We start from the raw sequence: 20394 nt of genomic DNA on the forward strand, positions 1-20394 counted from the left end.
TCGAGGGGGGACTTGGGGGAAAGAAGCATTAATATTGGCTAATTAGTACAAGGCCCATAACTGGACATTTCACATATACCACTTCATTTGATTGACATACCCATCCAATGAGGTAGTAAGTAAGCCTTGATTTTATAAGTAAGAGAGCTATGGACTAGAGGTTAAGTAACTTGTCCAAGCTTATACAGTAAATGACTGAGCCCAAATTTGAACCTAATTCTGTTTGATTTCAAAGATTTTATTCTTTTCATACTCAATTTCTGTCTCTGAGTAATTCCTTCTTCATTCAGAATTTGAGTCAAGGTAGGAGGGGGAGCATGTCATAGAAGATCTGCCACCATAAACAAAAACACCAATGATCTAGGGACCTGGATGTGTGCATCCTCTGGGAACCATGCCTGGCTGGATCCCCTGTGCTCACCAACCAGGCCATCTTGAGGGAGAAGGTAACTTCAGCCAACTCTCAAAGGGCCAAGAGGAGTAGGGTTGCCTCCCCCTCCAGACGGTGCTTTCCCCTCAGCCAACACCTACCTTATCCAGAGACTTATTTGTCCTCTGCTGGAGACAAAAGAAAACCTACCCAGCAGCAGAATAAGAGATCCCACAGTCTAGCAGACACTTCCCTGCAGCAACCCAGGGCTTCAGGAAGGCACTGGGACTGGCCAGAGCTCCCAGAAGGGAAGTGACCTTGGGTGTGGCTCCAGGGATGCTGGCAAACTTCACCCCCACCATGCCAACTTGCAGCTGCCTCTCAGGCTTAGAGCTCTGATCCAGGTTAAAATGAAGAGGCATTTACAACTGTGACAACCATTGCAACCCTAACAGAAAGTTGTTTCCAATCTGGCTAGGAATGCAGGTTTTGAAAGAAAGAGAAACAAACAAAACAAAAAAACAGGAGGACTGTGGATGTCTCCCTGCAGAGGCCACAAATGGAATAGTCCAAGCAGCTTTGTGGACATTTCCCATTCACAGCCTACCAGTAGGACGAGAAAGTTAGCTACACTTAGCAGAGGGTCAGAGCTGATGGGAATGGACAACCCAATAAGGCACCCCGGTAATCAGGAATCCATCCATCAGTACAATGGGAGCTAACTCCAGCTTTCCGCTCCTGACTCCACTTCTCAGGTGGGAATGGTATACAACGTGCTGGTCAGAAGCATCCTGCTTTCCAGGAGAGAATGGACTGTGCCCAATGGCACATTTCAGTGACAAATGAGGCCCCAGTCTTGGACTTGAGAATATGGGTTCCTGGGTCTCTAGAATAAGACTGATACATCCGCTGCTGAGGCAGGACAGAGAAAATGAAATGGGACCGGACACAGCATCCGAACATGCTAAACAGCACAGCATATGAACCACAGCAGCCCCCAAGCCAGAGCCCTCACCTGAATGCAAGGTTGGCTCTGAGGTCCTGGGAGGAAGCAAAGTACTTCAGTCTCTCCTATACACCTATGATGGCAATCACATAATTTGGATATATGTCCTGATTATGCCATTGTGATTCTGGGTCCCACAAAGATCTCCAGTCATATAAATGGCCCTCATCTTTCAAAACTTGCAAAACAAACAGATATCAAGAGAAAGAGGAACATATCCTTCATGGATATCATTGTTCATGTGGAAATGACTTTATGGTGATACTTCTGCCTAAACTCTGAAGGGTCTTTAAATATCTCTTTTTGGGTCACACACACAAGGTATCCACAGGATTCTGAGGCTCTCTTCTTCCATCCTTGGCCCTCAAAGACGTCCCAGCACACCGCATACGTTGGAACTGGACTCAAGGAGCATTCAACTAGACAGAAATCTAAGTGTATGTTTACTGTCCTCCTAGTGGTAACGAGACAGAATTGCAGGCCCAGCGACAGAAGACAGAAGAATCCACCCTGCGGTCTGGCAAAGCCAAACCTGGGGAGAAGGTTTCAAAGGGGAAGAGGGCCTCAGATGCCTCGGGGACCAGGCAGACACCACAAATCAATGAAAAGGGACTAGGTGAAAGAGTACAAGCCCTGTCAAGAGACAACACCTACTGAGTTCCAGCTGATTGTCTTCTGAAAATGCATATCAGAGTGGCCTTATCTTCTGATTGTCTATAAGAAGCCAGAATCTCTGATTTTCATGCAAGACCTTGTGGGTTTCAGACAGTGGCTCACTTTTCTTGAAAATGCTAAGTGAGCTCAATCAAGCAGACGCTCCACGGGTTTCCAGAGCTCTGCTGCACAGAGGGTGAGCATCAGCTCGTGTAACTGCAGTGTTAGACTGCCACTCACCAGCCACCGCTGGCAACTGCAGCAGAGGCATCAGCTCTGCACAAACAGCAGGACTCCTGAGCCACAGAGCATAACTAATGGTGGGGCGGTGGGGGGATGGAGTGGGAGGGGTGGAGGAAGGAGGGCTGGGGGCTGGGGGGGGGAGCAGAGGCTCCACTTGGAGCCACTCCGGGGACCACAGCAGGCACTAAATGGCCGACTGCTCCTGCAGGAAACCTTCAGGGCCCGGGAGGCCTTTATCTGTCTCAGAAGCCAGGGCTGCTTCTCGAAGGACTTCCAAGTGCTCCTCGGCAGCTGACAGTGACTGGTCGATCCAGTCCAGGCCCCCGGCCAGGTGGCAGGCATTCCGGGTCACCAGTGCGAGATGGCTGACCGACAACAACAGAGCAGTTGTCCTAGAAAAAGTAACAGGATCAGGTTCCCCGGGAAATGAGCGATTTTGCGCCAAAGCCCATGGAGACAGGCTCTAATCTGGAGTTCTCTAAACTGGAGGCCCTTCCCTAAGAGGCTGGGGAGTAATTTAAGGATGATCCCATGCTCAAATCAATCTGGGAATGGCTGGTGTAATCAGGGTTAAGTGAAGCCTTCTCTGAGCCTTTAACGTGCATGGCAAAGCTCTGAGGAAAGAACACAGCAGTGTGGTGGCTCACTGACATATTTAAGACTGTCGAGCCTATTTTCTGCAGCCCACCTATTAATGTCTCGCAGATGAGCATTTTGCAGGACAATTCAGATCTAGTCAACTGGATGAGCACATCCCCAACTGCTGTCCACTTATAGATGGGAAGCCTAGATATGCCCTGGCTGGGGCATCCCTTGTGGATTTTGAATCAATGAGGCCCTGGGCTGGTTTATACCTCTCTAAAAACAAAATGTAATTGAAAACCAAATTGAGGAGGAGTGGAGTTTTTTCCCAGTATGGGGAGATTCACTGTAGAGTATCATTTATATAGTGAGTGTGCATGATGATGCATTTGGGAACGTATTACACCAGTACTAGCCTGTGGACACAGCTGGACAGTAATAGGAGCAGGACTGTCTGACTGGAAGCACCGAAGCACTGGGAGCCCCTGTCTATCTGACAATCATCACACAACAGCTCTATGAAATGGTCATGTAAGTCCAAGAGACAAAAGAATCTGGTTTTTTTAATGGGTTTGCATCTGGTGGAGGAATCTAATTTCAAAAGCCTAAGTGTGCTCAGTGTACTAGGGGAGGATCACGCAAGGGGGTCTTGGGTATGTCCTGTGAAAGGTGAGCACAGCTTGAGCTGACTGGTCCCTTCCCTTCCCCTTGCCCTGCTTACCACCTGCCCCACCCACCTACTGGGCAGCACTCACAGCTAGGGTGTGTCTGCTTCCGGGATCCAAAGAGCAGGGTAGCCCGTGGGGGAAAGGGAAGGAAGGAAAGTGCATATAGGCCAGATGTTTAGTTATAAAAATTCAAAATCTTTGGTGCCCAAAGGCCAGGCAGCCCTGGGAGCCCAGCAAAACAGCCCTCTCCACGACAAATGTGGACCTCACAGATGTGATAAAACAATGAGCTTCCAGCCTAAGCCAAAAGGCCCCCACCCCGCTCACCGGGCATCCAGGAGCTTGGGATCCAATGGAGGGTACATCGATCTCACCACATCATCCACTCTGTGGGGAGGCAAAAGGTTTTCAGTACCTTGCTTTCCTTCTGTCCTCTTCTCCTTCTTCCCTTCCTATCTTTCCTTGTCCCAATTCTTCTCTCCTGATAGTCAAGCCCCAACCTTTGGTGATTCTTTCTCTAACTGCTTTTGCATCCTCAGACAGACTGAAACAGAAAGACTTCTGGTTCAGCTTAAAGAATATTTTGTTTTCTGGTTTTAATTCTCCATAGTTTAAAAAGTATAAGTTCACACAATCTGGAATGGTGTTCAAGATACACTACTAAATTAAATAGGCAAGCTGCTGAACACTATATAAAGTTTGAGCGATCCGTTTGCATGAAAATAAATAAGCATGCAGGAGCAGGATAGCATGCAGAAACACTCACCATTCACTAGTGTCACCTCAAGGGATTGGGATGAGGGGGAATTAGGGGTTCCTTCACTTTCCAGATAATCTATTTCTGCAATGTTTTGACTTTTATAAGTATTTATTACTGTTGTGTTTAAAAAATAGTGCAACATACTTATATAGAATGCTTAAAAAAAAACCCTACAAATTTAATTTGGGTTCAAACTGCTCCATTGGATTTCCTCTTTTACATTAGGGTACAATTTGTGTTTATTTTTTTAAAACTAAGTTCAAGATTTTAGTTATTTATTCATGAGAGACAGAGAGAGAGAGAGCAGCAGAGAGACAGGCAGAGGGAGAAGCAGGCTCCATGCAGGGAGCTTGACGTGGGACTCGATCCCAGGCCTCCAGGATCACACCCTGGGCAGAAGGTGACGCTAAACTACTGAGCCACCCAGGCTGCCCTAAAACCAAGTTCAGAAAGGAATTACTGTTCATTCTGATTTGCATGGTTCAAGATTTTCATCCAAATCCTTGCTCCTGGACCACTTGATAGTTAGGAAGAAAGAATAATGATGTATTGTTTGATTTGAAAAAGCACTTGAAAATAGATGCTCTCCAATGTTCTTGTCTCAGGGCTGAGGGGCTGGTGAGGACATGCTGAGGAACATGGGCTGCTATTTTTGCTGGTCCCTTTCTCTGGAGTGCCCTGAAGCTGAAGCCACTCATCTCAAAACTAATATTCTATCAACACACTATGTGGAATAAATAGAGCAAGAAAAACAATGGTGACAAAAAAACAGCCAGAAGGAGAAAAAAGTGTAAAGGCAAAAAGATAAAGCAAGGACACTGACTGAATTATGGCAGGAAACATTCGGGAAGTAGTCCAAGGGGCTTGGTAGGACGGGCCAGAGGGCACCAGGTTAGGGGTGTCCTCTGAGCAGTGCTACAGTGCTAAACCCTCCCTCTCAGAGCACAGCTAATCCTCATCACGGAGGACTTCGTTCCTCCCCAGAAATCTCAACCTCTTTCCTCCTCCTACCCCTCCTTACAACCAGTTATCACATGAACTTCACCAACCCCAGGGTGGCTCTTAGCAGGGCCTGGAAGTATGATGAAGGTCCAGCAGATACAAGCGGTGCAGAGTCTCTACCAACAATGGGTGGCTAGAGGAGCGCCTGGTGCTTGTGTGGAGCCTGGGCTGGAGGATCCTCCAGCCAGGCTGATACAAGTCCTGTAGTTACACCCACCCGGGACAGCTCCAGAGAAAGCCAAGAACTGTTCTGGGCTGAGTTCCCTGCCTCCCTCACCCAGCCCGGATTATCTCCCTCCCACTTTCTCAACTCACTGAACTCCCTGGACAGAGTTCAAGGGCACCAATTCTTTCATATTCCTTCAGAGGGCTGGTTCCTCATGATCTACCTGAGGCCATGCAACCAAGAGATCGAGAGCCCCTGGAACTCACAGGGATGCCAACACTCCCACCAGGGACGTGGAGGCATGGTCCTGACAGTAAGGCTGTCTGGCTAATTAAGAAGTCCCTCCTAGAGGAGGGCAACTCCCGACTCAGGCACATCCACATACCGGTCACCAGATGGCAGCACAAACTCAGTACCACCCTTCTCCCTAAGAAAAGGGCTTTATATTTTTCCACAAAGTCAAGCCCAAAATGAGGGGGTGTAGTTGTTGACTGCAATCCTGCTGGTTGCCTCCTACATGGGATTTTGCAGACAGCCTGGAATTTGGGAGATCTGAATGAAGTATGGCTTTGCCTCCCTCCCCCACCCAGTCCCGGAGGACACTGGCTGGGCTATGGCTGGATAAGTGGGTGACAGGGAAGTGGCAAGGAGTATAAATAGGGCTGGGCAGGGCATAGCCAGCAGGCCACTGCAAATAGGGGTGTGGACACCAGTGGGAAATGTGCTTACTGGCCCACAGCCTGGGACGGAGGGAAGGAAGGTGGCCCTAGATGGTATGGGGCTGAGAGGAAGCAGCCACAGTAGGATCTGCAGAATGGATTAGAAGATTCAGCACTAGTCTCATGCTAGAATTCCCCAAAAAGCAGACCAGAGGGGGCCTGTGGGAGGTGGGGGGGGGGGGGAACTGTGTGAGACCACCTTGGCTTGGTCTCTTAGTATCTAAACCCTCCCAGATGCTCTATAAATACAGGGACACCTGGGTGGCTCAGCAGTTAAGCATCTGCCTTCAGCTCAGGGAGTGATCTCAGGTCTGGGGATCGAGTCCCGCATCGGGCTCCCTGCATGGAGCCTGCTTCTCCCTCTGCCTATGCCTCTGTCTCTCTCTGTGTCTCTCATGAATAAATAAATAAAAGCTTAAAGAAATGTCTGGGATACAAGTAATTAAAGTTGGCTGTGCAGTTTCTGCTCCCTCAGCTTCCTGTCCCCTCTGGAGTGTGGGGACCCCAAGGCCCACCAGCTCACCTCGGGCTGATCCGCTTGGCTACCACGATGATGTCACCAACACTGGCTGAAGTCTTCATCTTGGCCCCGGAGCCCATTGTCATGGCAACAAGTTTTTCTGTCAGAGTGTGACATATCTAACACCACAGGGAGGAGAGAGGTGATAAGGGGTGCCCTGGTTCCCCAAGAGCACCTGCCACACCCACAAACAAACATGACTCCTGCCTGGGGTTCCATCCCACACCCGGGAGCCCCTAAACTAGTGAGCGAGCTGAGGTGAAAAGCACACAGAGATGAGGGATGGAAGAGGCAAAAGCCAAGAATGTGGCCGGGTGAGGGGAGGAGGTGGGAACCTCAGATCAGAATCAGGGTTTCGGCTTAGAGAAGTCTAAGCTGAAATAATCTGTCTAAGAAAAACCATGTGCTCTAACTTCACCTTCTCGTTTGGGGGAAAAACCTACTTTCTCTTTCTATCCTTTCACCTCACAGTTTAGTCTTCCAGAAGGCAAAATCTTTCCAGTGGGGAACCCTCAGAAACAGCTGGACAAGGGGCAACTGTTCCCTTGAAGCATAACCTCCAGAACTGGCACTTAGTTCAACAATTTTCTAGAGTGATTTAGCAAGTTTGTCAACAGGATGATGGTGAAAGGGTCTTCGAAAAAGGCAGGAAAAAGGCAAGACTACAACACAAGGCCTTTGTCATCCTCCATCAACAGTGCTGATCACCCCAAAAGTTTGGTTTCTCCCCTTCCACACACCCCCTCAATGTTAAAACCTGGATGTGCTTCCATCCCTGGCAAATAAGTTCCATTGCCCTGCTTTAACTTGGTGCTGGAAAGGAGGCCAGAAAGAAGGCCAAGAGAGAGCTGAGGCCACAGGGACTCAAGGGCAGGTGGCCAAGCAATAGGGACGTCAGATCCCAGGGTCTCTCCTTTGATGGCAGACTCTCAGGATGGGCTATTGGTTCCAGTCCAGTAGGACTCCTTCCTGCTGACTTATCCTTCCCCTCATGTAATTTACCCTCTCCCTCCAATAGGCAAGGGCAGGGCCAAAACCCAGCGCTGGAACACATCCTCGTTGGGAGTTGGAAGTGGAATATGGCATTATTGCTCTGGTCATTAGACCTATCTATCTGAAACCATACCTACACCAAAAGAGCTTCTTGAAATTAAGTAATCCCGGACTCTATGGCAACAATTTCCTACTAGGCACTCCTTTGCTTCCCAAGAGAGGCAGCTAAAGGAGAGGTGGGATGAAAGACTTCTTAGCTTTTATTTTTATTTGTGTGTTTGTTTGTTTAGTTAAGTAGGTCCCATACTCAGCCTGGAGCCCAATGTGGGGCTTGAACTCACAAACTTGAGATCAAGACCTGAGCTGAGATCAAGAGTCAGACACTCAACTGACTGAGCTACCCAGGCACCCCGAGAGACTTTTTAATATGTTGTATTGAATGACATTGAAGAAAAGATAAAAATGTCTTTCTGGACAAAAAGAAAAATTTGTAGTTTCCTAGGTTACTGAGATGAAGCACTCAATAATATCTGCAATTGACCAATATTTCACTACTATTATTATTCTATCAGGCAAGAATTTAAAAACAAATGATAAAATTATAAAAATTACCCCAAACCACAAAATCTAGCAAAAATGCAAATCGGATGCAATTTTTCCATCCAATCATGGAGGCGGCAGGATTTAGAAGAAAAACAGTCTGCCTTCAAGTGTTCACGGTTTGGATTTTTCAACACCGATTGTCTCATTTGGCTAATTACTGTCCCAGCCAGAGAGGACCAGTAAAGGACTTTCTAGCAACAGGAGAAATCCAGACACGGAACTTGACTCATTGAACAAAGGGCCAAGCTCTATTAATGAAAGAAAGGGCCCAAGGAAAAGGTGCGGAGCCCCGCTCCCCCTCAGCAGCCACAGAGACCTCCCCAGTCGGCGACCACCTATGTGGTCACCATATTAGGAGGACCGGGTAAAAATAAAACCTTTGAGAGGGTCATGAGAGCACGAAAGTATAACAGGCCATCCAGGAGGGAGTAGAAACAGCAGAAATTTCAAGTGTCAGGCACGTTTTAAAAAGGCCTCTCGCATGGGTTCAGTGCCCTTCCTAGAAAGATCGCTTTCAACAGTCTGTGTACAAGGGTGCTTTGATGACACACACCCCCACCCCCGCCTTATGTCATAGGAAATCAAAAAGTATTACCTTCAAGATGGCAATGCAGTGGGACATGAGACCTCTGGGGAGACAGGAAGAATTTGTCAGTGCTTCCTTGCCAAGGTCCAGCTCACTCCTGTTGCCAGCTCTGCCCCTGATCTAGCGCTGACCCACCTGGACACCACCGAGAGCAGGAATGCCTCCAGATTAAACTGGACAAGTCCACGAGCTACATCAGGAGGCACCTTCTTTCCTTTACTTTCCCCCTCCCACATCCAGCTGACTCTTCCAGGTGGTGCTCACCTGTCAAGACATGCTTTCTTAGAACTCTGAGCTTCTGACACTGTTCCCTCCAGCTCATGTGTCCTTCCCCTTACTCTCAACCTGGTGAACACCTCATCTTCCAAGACTCAGGTGTAAAGGCACCCACTCTGTGGTAGACTTCATGAAAGTCACCCCCACCTCCCCATCCCGGGCAGCTCTAGAGATTGCCAACTCTGTGTGTCCACGGCACCATGTGCAGAGACATGCTATGGCTTTGGAGATACTGTATTTAGTAGAATTCTGTCCCTCTCACCAGTTTAATATCTGCAGTAACTGGCCCAGGGTCCTACACATAATGCCCCCCACACATCTGCCCCATGAACAATAAGAGCATGGACCCATGTAGAGGCTCCTGCTGGATAGAGCCCAACATGTAGAGGGTCCTGCTGGGTGGAGAGATCCCTGAAGGACCCCGAAGACGAAGGCTTCATCTCTGGAGCCTGAGTGTCAAGTTTACAGGCACCCTAAGGATAATCCAAGCACATCAGGGTGACTTTGTAACAACTTTTGCCATACATCTATGGGCTTTGGTATTTAGGCCTACTAAATGGGGGAGGAGGGAGACAAACACTGTCATATCATAATCTGATCTCCTGCCTCCCATACTGCAGGCAGGGAAAAAAAGATCAGTTGGCACAGTGCTCCTAGACACACAGTAGTGCCGTGGCAAAGGAAGCCAGAGAAGAGCACCCAGAAGCCCCATTTGCCATCCTAGGGGGACTGCAGGAAGCAAACAGTCCCAAAGGCCTTACGAGGCATCTTCAATCCAGTCTTCATTCTCTAGAATGGCTTCGATGTGGGGATTGGTGATGACCACATCGTCCAGTTCTAACTCAGATGGCTCCGACTGGGTCTCCATGGCACCAATGAGGTCCACGATGGGCCTGGAAGGAAAAGCCCAGGAGAGTGGTTTCATGATGGGTGACTGTTGCTGAACCTCTCCTCACTGAGGCCCACATATCCCCCAACAGAGTGTAGGAAGTGAGTAAGTTAAAGCATTGACCTCTTGTCCTGGATCCAAACCTAACCCTAGGTACGGCAGGTGCGGGCTGGACACACGGCTAGAGGTGAGTCAAGGAGGCAGGTAGCAGTGCTTAAGAAGAAAAGTGAAGCAGAACGAGATGAGCGCTAAGAGAAATAGCAGAGGCATAACCATAAATATAGACATGTATTAGACAGGGCTATTCCTTCTGCATAAAATAGCATCCTTTTCAAACTTCTTTTCCCTTTGGGGTGACTAGGTGGCTCAGCCGGTTAAGCATCCGACTCTTGATCTCAGCTCAACTCTTGATCTCAGGGTGGTGAGTTCAAGTCCCACATTGGGCCCCATGCCCACCATGGAGCCTACTTAAAACAACAACAAATAACTTATTTTCCCTTCAAGCCTACCTTATACAGAGAAGCTGAAGTTCCTATTATCCAAACCTACCTCGTCTGGAGAATCACTCTCAGGAAGGGCCCTGGTCTGCCCACATCAACTCCATTCCCTCCTCATTCTAGTGGAGAAGTGGGAGAAGCAACAACACCTACTTTACAACGGGGTTCTTTACAATATAAGATGCCATAACCTGCTGTTTAATAGCATAGCTTTTCTGGGTCATATAAACAGCCATTTACAAATTATTCACCACTTGACAGAGACGCTGATAGGATTCAGATAGAGGGATAAGAGGAACTAAGGGTTAATTGCCATGTCCCTTACAAGTCTATCAAGTAAAACATTCTTAAACGGAAAATAGGATCTTGTTCATAAAATCTGTCGTGCATAAAATGCATCATGAAGAAATCTGTGCAAAGAAAGAGAGAGTGCCATGCTGGGATTTCACAAAATTGAGTATCTGCTGCTTCCATGTGTGTGGTTGGAGTACAGGCCTAGGATTTCCATTCCTAGGAGTTTGGCTGGAAAGAGGTTGGGCTTATTCAAATGCCAGGTGAAGTGGCTAGTTCCGGTTAGATGGCCACACCTTTGTGCTAGGTGAACAGTTCAGGCCACTTTACCCTTAGTGCAGTCTCAGAGTCAGAGAAGGCTCAGGACATTGCTCAGGCTCCAGATCTCTCTCTCTGAAAGCACCATTTTATTTCTTATTTCTTTTTTTTTTTTTAAGATTTTATTTATTTACTCACAAGAGACACAGAGAGAGGCAGAGGGAGAAGTAGGCTCCCTGTGGGGAGCCCCATGTGGCTCTTGATCCCAGGACCCCAGGATCACGTCCTGAGCTGAAGGCAGATGCTCAACCACTGAGCCACCCAGGCACCCCGAAAGTACCATTTTAGACACAAAAAGCTGAGTGAGAGTTGCCCAGTACAGAACTTCTTGGGCTCCTCTCTTTTTCTGTTGCTGGAGCCCCCGGCAGAGCCCACTTCCCCTCCTGGCCCTCCTTGGATCCACTCACTTGGAATCATAGCGCTGCAACAGGTCTCGAGGCCGGCAGTAGCGCTGCCTGCAAACCACCACCAAGGCTGCAAACGAGGCCAGGAAGATGGTGGCCAGCACACCTATGGCGACAATCACCACAGTCTCCATGCTTCAGGGTGGCTCTCTCCGTTCCTGTCACATCCCCAGCATGGGCTAAATCTTAGAAGACAAAAGGACAGAGCAGACCTTGGTAAAGAGAGTGGGGCAGTAGGGGGGGGGGGGGTCTTACCTGCTGTGTGTGTGTGGGGGGGAGCACAGAGAGCCAGGTTCCCCCAAGTCACTTGCAGAGACCTGAGGGCCTGAACAGAATCAAGATGCATTTTATGTCCTGCCCCAAATTTGCCTTTTGTAAGAGTTTGCCACCTGCTGAACCAGGATGGCTTTTTAAATCTAGACAAAAGGAAGCATTTTAACTAGCCCTATTGTTTCACACCTCCACCAAGTGCATGAAAGAATATTCTCCTAAGAAGGGCAGGATTGCGGTTACTCGAATCTACTCTGTGCCAGAGTATGTTAACTCTTCTCACAATCCTGTGGTAGGTATTAGTACCCCCATTTTACAGTTGAGAAAACTGAGGTTCACAGAGGTTAAGTAATTTGTTGGGGTTTCTGTGGTCAGAAAGCAGAACCCATCCACTGAAACTGAGATGAGCATTCACCTCCCTTTGTCTTCCTACAGAGGGAAGAAGGTTCTAAAAATTCTGCAAAGGGATTTGATGGTCAGTTTCAGTTTTGGAAACTTATAACTGATGTTAAAGTGTCCTTTGGCTATTGACTGTTTTCGATGAGGATGTTCTTTCACACCTATTTTAGACTCCAGCAGAAGAACAAGGGCACCTCCGAGAAGTATGTGTTCATTGCAGTCTCCTACTTGTGTGCCTTTGAGCAAGTCTCTTCCCCAGTCTGGGCTTTAATTTCTCCACCTACAGAAGAGGGGCTTTGATCTAGTTCCTATGACCCCAGGATGATGCAGGACTTATTCTATACTACATGTCTCCTAGGGTCCACATGTTCCTGGTTATCATTCGATAAGTATTTTTTTAAAGATTTATTTACTTATTTTTATTTATGATAGACACACAGAGAGAGAGAGAGAAAGAGGCAGAGACACAGGAGGAGGAGGAGCAGGCGCCATGCCCGGGGCCCGACGTGGGACTCGATCCCAAGACTCCAGGATCGCTCCCTGGGCCAAAGGCAGGCGCCAAACCGCTGAGCCACCCAGGGATCCCCGATAAGTTTTTTTTTTTTAAGATTTTATTTATTTATTCATGAGAGACACAAAGAAAGAGGCAGAGACACAGGCAGAGGGAGAAGCAGGCTCTACGCAGGGAGCCCGATGTGGGACTCCATCCCGGGACCCCAGGATCATGCCCCTGGCTGAAGGCAGGCACCAAACCGCTGAGCCCCCGGGTGTCCCATTCGAGAAGTATTTATTGTTCATCTGCTAGACACCAAGCACTAGGCAGGATTCCGAAGACGAGATAAGTGAGGCACGGACTCCAAATCTTGAGGAGGGAGGAAGAGGTGGACAAGTGGACAAGTGTTTGCCGTTTGTCGCCCCCCTCTCCCCCAGCTCCACTCCGTGTCTATGCCACATGACAGAGTACACAGACAAGAGGTAATTGCGCTTGCATGACATTTTCTAGGGAAAGCCCTCCTTACAGGCAGGGGATATTTGAGCTGGTTTTGAAGGATGAGTAGGAGCTTGCCAGGTGGACTATATGCACACTCGGCTGGCTCAAAGGGCCAAGGAGCCTTTCTCAAAGGTTTCACAGAGGAGCTACTCTACCACCTGGAACTCACTTCCTCGGGAGGGCGGAAGGCTGGGTAGGTCTGTGTCTTTCATTTCTGTATCTACGGGGGGGGGGGGGGGGGCGCACCGCGGGAGACAGGAGCTAATTCTCAGGGTCTGCCTCAGTTTCTCCCGATGTGTGTCTCTCGGCACTGTGCCTCCTAAAGGGCTACTCCTTCGGCCCTTTGTCTCCATCTTCCTCTCCGGACACCCTCCCCCCTCGGCCGTGTCTCCCTTCCCCTCCCCCGCGCCGCGGCCTCCGAGACCACCCGCTTTGTTTCGGCTCCGCCCGGGGAGGGGGGACACACGCGCTTTCCCCGAGTTCTCTCTCTCCCTCCCTGGTTCGCCGCGGGCGTGTCTGCGTGTTTCCCTCCTCTGTGTATTCACTCTTCTCTGAGGGTCTCGGGATGAGGTTTTGTCTCTGCCCGTGCAGAGCGCGGGGAGGCCTGGGTTTCCGCGGGAGGGGTGGGTGGGGGCGCCCGGCCGCCCACCGCGCCCCCCTGCGCTCCACGGCCACCTGGATGAAGCAGCCCCAAGTCCCCCCCTCCTCCCCCGCTGCCCGCCCCCCCCCCCCGGGTTGGAGGCACGACCCCTCCCCACCCCACCCCCCGCCTAGCGGGCGGCCCCGGGGCGCGGCGACCCCACCGAGGGCCGGCCGGGCTCCCCCCGGCCCCGGCTGCGGCCCCGACGTCCCCCCGGCCCCGCGCGCCCGGACCCCCCAGCTCCCGCGGCGCCAGGGCGCGGCGGGGCCCACCCACCTCAGGCCGCGGCCGCAGGACGCACCGGGGCGCTCCGGCCGCCTGCGCCCCCGATGGCAAAGTCCGGGCGCGGGACGGGCGGGCGGCCCCGCAGCGGGGCATGCCGGGAAGAGGCTGGGCTGTCCCGAGGAGTCGAGATAAAGTCCCGGGGGGAGGGGGGATCCACCGCGCATCCAAATCCCCCGCTGCCAGGCGCCGCCGTCCCCGCCGGGCCCCGGGGCGGGCGGGGGGCTGGGGCCGCGGGAGGCCTGGCTGCAGGGAGGCCCCCACCCCGCCACCCCGCCACCCCGCCACCCAGCCACCCAGCCACCCAGGAGGCGCTCCTCCCCCCAGCCCCCCTCCCCAGCCAACCCCAGGCCTCGGGGAGGGAGGCCGCAGGGTCCTGGCCCACCCCCAGCCCTGGCGGCCCGCCGGCCCGTGGGGCTGCGGATTGCGCCGCGGTTTCAATCCTACTTCTGCCTCTCAAGAGCTGAGGACAACTTACTTCATTTCTCTGTGCCTCGGTTTCCTCATCGGTAAAGTGGGGCCACCACTCGTAGGCATGCTGAGAGCTGATGTAAGGGTTCAAATGACGCGGAGTGCGGGGCCCACGGTAAATGCGGGTCCGCGAGAGCCCTCAAGACAGCCTCATCACGCAGGCCCACCCCAAACAGTGGCTGTGCCAGAGACAAGCATAAAACACAGGACCCCGGCTGGCTGTCCTGCCCCTTCGGTTTGCACTGTACTCTAGGGACCAAAGGGAACTCACGTTATTCTTCCACAGCCCTCACTTAGCAAACAGCCATCCTATTGCCATCTGTCAGGCATAACAGGGTTATGGCTTCCTTGGAAGGATGGAGGTCCCAGGGTTATGGGCTTCCTTGGAAGGATGGAGGTCCCCGCAGGCTCTGGAAGGAAACAGGCTGGGGCTCTGAGGGCAGACTTTTTTCCAGAGTCCAGTGAGCCTGGTCTAGAAGGAGGCATGAGCTGGATGGTCATTCCCCCTTGGCCTTCAAGCTAAGGCCTGGGGCTTAGGGCAGAGATCCAGTCAACCAATCTAAGGTCAGTACTGGGGACCAAAGGATGCACATTATGTCCTGGGCAACCTATGCAGGCTTTGCAAACTGGTCACCCCTAGGCCACATGCAGCCCACAGAGGAGGGTGCTTTTTTTCTGATTTACAGTTAAAAAAAAAAATCAAACTAGTTGCCCACATTTTTAAAAATCAAGAATTTCACTTATACCTACCTATTTCTCCAGGAAATTCATAAGATCTCTCAAAATGCAGCCCACATTATTTGGGAGTATCAGTAAGTGAGACGTGGCTGCTGTCCCCAGGCATGGTCTCTTGGCCCATCACCTTCCCCACTATGTACATTGCCTGTGTATGCATTCACAGCTCCCCTGTTTGGTACGAGCCTTGCTGCATGAGCAGCTGTGGTTTCCCACAACTGACACACAGGGACAGGGAAAGCTGAGGGATGATTTTGCTACCCTCTAGAGTGCTTTCGTGGAGAAGCTCTGACAGGGAGCAAGGATTCCTGTCCCTTCAAGGGTCCTTCTAGCTGGACTAAGAATCAAATTGACATTAAGACATTAATAGGAGAAAATCAAATTTAATAGAATACATATAGGGAATCCACATGGTCATGGAAATTCCAAAGACAGGCAAAATGAGATATATGTCATTCCGAACTAAGGAGAAGGGGATAGGGGCCTGGGATTTCAGAGGAAAGGAATGTTATCCACAGAATGCTAAGAAGAAGAGATGTTTGGTAATTAGATGTCTGCCCGGCCATGCAGATGGATCATTCAAATAAAATTTATCTTTGTGTGGCACCTGGGTGGTACAGTCAGTTAGGTGTCTGACTTTGGTTTTGGCTCAGGTTGTGATGTCAGGGTTGTGGGATCAAGCCCCACATCAAGTTCCATGCCCAGCATGGCATCTTCTTGACATTCTGTTTCTCCCTTTCCCTCTGCTCTGCCTCCCACTTGTGCTCTCTACCTCTCTAAAATAAATATATCTTTTAAAAAATTATCTTTACTAACAATCCTTATACTGGAAAGACCCTCCAAGTTAGATTCTTCTGTGTGGTTAAGGGAGGGACAAATTTCTCTTTGCCCACAGGGTCTCAATTTGCCTTCACCTCAAAATAATCCACATGCCAAAGTGGCACATGTGGGGGAGAGGCCTGTCCCAAATTCCTTCTGCTCAGTCTGTTTAAGGAAAATGGGCTTATAGCAAAGCAGGAACCAACAGAATGGGTGATTGGGGAAAAGTGTTTCCATTTCTTGGAAATACTCTGAGAAGAATGGAGTGCTATTTTTGTCTTGGGTGGTTTAGACATTTGGTAGCCTTGATATAAGATAAGAAGATAAACCACATGATAAAGAAGCTGTGGTATGTGTGTGTGTGTGTGTGTGTATAAATATTCAGGTGATACATATCACATATATATATGAATATTACTCAGCCATTAAAAGGGATGAAATCTTGCCATTTGCAACAACACAGGAGGCATAATGCTAAGTGAAATAAGTCAGAGAAAGACAAATATATGATTTCACGCGGAGATGGAATTTAAGAAACAACAAAAATGAACAAAGAAAAAAAGACACAAACCGTAAAACAGACTCTTAAATAGGGAGAATAAACTGAGGAATGTGGGGTAACCTGACCAGGTGGAGCTGGGGATCCAGGCAGAACAGAGACAGAAGTTTATTGAATACACCACAAGAGAGCCCAAGCAGGACTGCGGTGGGGGCTGCAGTTAAGGGGGAAGGAGAGGAAGTTTGGGAACCAAGGATATTTTCCTTTTTTGGTACCTGTGTGTGGGTATAAATAGCCCATTGGTCAGCTAGGGCTTATGGCTGCTTTTTTTAATGTATTCATTTCTTTGAGGGGGTGGGGCAGAGGGAGAGACTCTTCAAGCTGACTCCCTGCTGAGCAGGAGCACTACTCAGGTCTTCATCACATGACCCTGAGATCATGACCTGAAGCCAAAACTGAGTAGGACACTTAACCAACTGAGCCACCCAGGTGCCCTGGGCCTATGGCTATTTTGAAGTGGATCTTCATTTTTTTTTTTCTTGAGATTTTCTTTACTTATCTAACACAGAGAGAGAGAGTGAACACAGGCAGGGGGAGCAGCCGAGTCAGAGGGAGAAGCAGGGTGTCCACTGAGCAGGAAGCCTGATCCCGGCTCGATCCCAGGACTCCCGGATCAAGACCTGAGCCAAAGGCAGATGCTTAACTGACTGAGACACGCAGGTGCCTGGAGGTGGGTCTCCTAATGGGCCTGTCTGTATTCACCCCAGTGGTCACTGTGGGCCCTTCTACCTCACTTCAGGTTTCCATTGCTCACATTGGTTATCTAAAAGTAGCCTCTGAATCATCTGTAATATAACACTGTATGTTTATTCTACTGGAATTTAAAAAAGAAGAAGAAAAAGAAAAGAAGCTAAACTACATGATCTCTTGTGGTCTCTTTCAGGTGTCAGGGAGAAAGAAATTTTCCTTTTTTCAGAATCCTTCTAGCTGGACTAAGAATTAAATTTACACAAGACAAATTAACAGGACAAAATCGAATGTGGTTTCCCGTATCTGGGGAATCCACACAAACATGAAACTCCAAAGACAGGTGGCATGGGGGGTACAGGTGTCATTCTCCTGTGCATGTCTTATGTAAGAAGGTTCGGGTCTGGGTGTACAGAGCGGACAAGGCCATCAGCTGGAAAGTGGGAGAAGATGCTTACAACACAGAGTTTGCCCCGTTATGCAAACCAGTTTCTTAGGTAAAAAGAAATCTTTGTTAATAGCTGTCTTCCTGGTACAGGCACTCCTTTCTAATGTAAATTTAGACAGTTGAGGGGGAGGTAAAGAACTTTTCCTGAATCCATTCAGTTTTGATTACTTTTTAAAGATTTTATTCATTTATTCCTGTGAGACACACAGAGAGAGGCAAAGACACAGGCAGAGGGAGAAGCAGGCTCCCTATGGGGAGCCCAATGGGGACTCAACCCCAGGACCCAAGATCATTCCGAGTCAAAGGCAGATACTCAAACACTGAGCCACCCAGGTGCCTCTTTAACAGTTTTTTTTTTTAATTTTTATTTATTTATGATAGTCACACACAGAGAGAGAGAGAGGCAGAGACACAGGCAGAGGGAGAAGCAGGCTCCATGCACCGGATGCCCGACATGGGATTCGATCCCGGGTCTCCAGGATCACGCTCTGGGCCAAAGGCAGGCGCCAAACTGCTGTGCCACCCAGGGATCCCCGCCTCTTTAACTCAAAATAATCTTCATGCCAAAGCAGCCCATCTTGGGGTGGCCTATTCTGTGTCCCAACACAGATCTAGGATTTTATAACTCTGTAGGAGAGATAGAAAAGAAAACTTTAACCTTGGGGAGTTTATAACACAAGTGGAAAAGACTAAAGGGGAGCAGAATTTGTCATCCCCAGAATATGCCTCTTTGGCATAAAAATTAATTTAGGTTGATTATTTTTCTTTATTTATTTATTCAGAGAGAGAGGGGGCAGAGACACAGGCAGAGGGAGAAGCAGGCTCCATGCAGGAAGCCTGACGTGGGACTCAATCCCTGGTCTCCAGGATCACACCCCCAGCTGCAGGAGGCACTAAACCACTGCACCACCAGGGCTGCCCTAGGCTGATATTTTTAAGAAATAGTAGACACAGGAGAAGCTCTGAAAACAAACTAGAAATTGCCCTTTTGTAAAAGAAACATACATTTATAAGGGAAATCTCCATTAGTTTGGGGGGGTTTTTTGGTTGTTTTGTTTGTTGGCTGGGGACAATATACTTGATGGCACATGGCAAGGTCAGGCTCCCCAAACTTCTCCCCATCTTCAGGGGTTCTAGGATGGAAACTATGTAGAGGTCAGGAGATTCTCAGTATGTTGGGGAATGAGTTGGGTTAAGGACTCCCCAGCAGCTGAGAGCCTCCCTCTTCCTTGAGCTCTTCCTTGAGCTCTTCCTTGAGCTCTCCCTGGGGCTCTTACTCCTTGGAGGCCATGTAGACCATAAGGTCCACCACTTTCTTGCTGCAGCCAAATTCACCATCATCCTGGGAAATGAGCTTGATACAGTGGTCACTGAGGGCAGTGCCAGCCCCAGCATTGAGGGTGGAAGAGTAGACATCACTGTTAAAGTCACAGGAAACAACCTGGTCCTCACCAAACCTCAGAATACCCTTGAAGGGGCCCTCTGATGCCAGCTTCACCATCTTCTTGATGTCATTGTATTTGGCAGCATTTTCTAGATAGTTGATCAGATCTATGACTAACACACTGTGGGTGGGGACATATTAGTCCATGCCAGTGAGCTTCCCATTCAGCTCAGGGATGACTTTGCCTAAAGCCCTGGAGGCACCAGTAGAAGCAGGAATGATATTCTGGGCAGCCCCTTGGCCATCATGCCACAGCTTCCCAGAGGAGCCATCCATGGTCTTCTGGGTGGCAGTGATGGCACAGACTGTGTTCACAAGTCCCTCCATGGTGTCAAGGTTGTAATGGATGACCTTGGCCACAGTAGTCAAGCAGTTGTTGCGGAGGCATTGCTGACAATCTTGAGGGAGTTGTCATACTTCTCATGGTTCTTGCCCATCAGAAACATGGGGCATCAGCAGACAGGCAGAAATGATGACCCTCTTGCTCCACCCTTCAAGTGAGCCCCAGCATCCTTGTGGTGGTAAAGATCCCAGTGGACTTCAAACATACTCAGTACCAGTATCACCCCCATTTGATGTTGGAGGGATCTGGCTCCTGGTAGACGGACTTTTTGTTGATAAGTATATCCTATTCTCAGCCTTGACTATGCCATGTAGATCATGTAGTTGAGGTCATGAAGGGGTTCTTTATGGCAACAATATCCACTTTATCAGTGTCAGGGTGTCTGGGTGGCTCAGTCAGTTAAGTGTTGGACTCTTGATCTCAGCCCAGGTCTTAATCTCCGGGTCGTGAGTTTAAGCCCTGCATTGGGCTCCATGCCCAAACTTAAAAAAATAACTAAATCTATTTTACCAGAGTCAAAAGCAGCCCTGGTGACCAGACACCCAATATGAGTAAATCTGTTTATTCTGACCTTTACCATCATGTCTCTAGGACGTGGCTGTCACTGCACCAGAAGATGCTGCTGTCTGTCAAAAAGGGAGGAACAGAGAGCCAGGAAATCTACATTTGTAAGGTTGTCCTCTCTGTCCTAGAAAAAGAAGAGGATTCTAAATCTATAGAAACTCTAATCAATGGGGAAGGTACCAGCTTAAATTTGCA

General features: G+C 49.4%; 1 protein-coding gene and 1 pseudogene across 2 annotated transcripts; both read right to left on the reverse strand.

The window, feature by feature from the left end:
- Nucleotides 1-1593: 1593 nt before the first annotated feature.
- TMEM98 (transmembrane protein 98) lies at nt 1594-14378 on the reverse strand. Of its 2 annotated transcripts, none has more exons than XM_055328464.1 (7): nt 14124-14378; nt 11551-11732; nt 9910-10041; nt 8882-8915; nt 6694-6809; nt 3851-3910; nt 1594-2638 (listed from the first exon to the last, which is right to left on the reverse strand). In XM_055328464.1, the coding sequence occupies exons 2-7, from the start codon at nt 11679-11681 to the stop codon at nt 2458-2460; spliced, it is 654 nt and encodes a 217-aa protein (XP_055184439.1). In that variant the 5' UTR covers nt 11682-11732; nt 14124-14378; the 3' UTR covers nt 1594-2457. The 2 variants fall into 2 exon arrangements, with proteins under 2 accessions (XP_055184439.1, XP_055184429.1); XM_055328454.1 differs by having other exon boundaries at nt 1594-2665; nt 14124-14371.
- Nucleotides 14379-19121: 4743 nt separating this feature from the next.
- Nucleotides 19122-19738, reverse strand: LOC129503176 (glyceraldehyde-3-phosphate dehydrogenase-like; annotated as a pseudogene).
- Between the last annotated feature and the right edge of the window lie 656 nt (nt 19739-20394).

The sequence above is a fragment of the Nyctereutes procyonoides genome, unplaced genomic scaffold (genome assembly GCF_905146905.1).
Source record: "Nyctereutes procyonoides isolate TBG_1078 unplaced genomic scaffold, NYPRO_anot_genome, whole genome shotgun sequence".
Taxonomy (NCBI): Eukaryota; Metazoa; Chordata; class Mammalia; order Carnivora; family Canidae; genus Nyctereutes; species Nyctereutes procyonoides.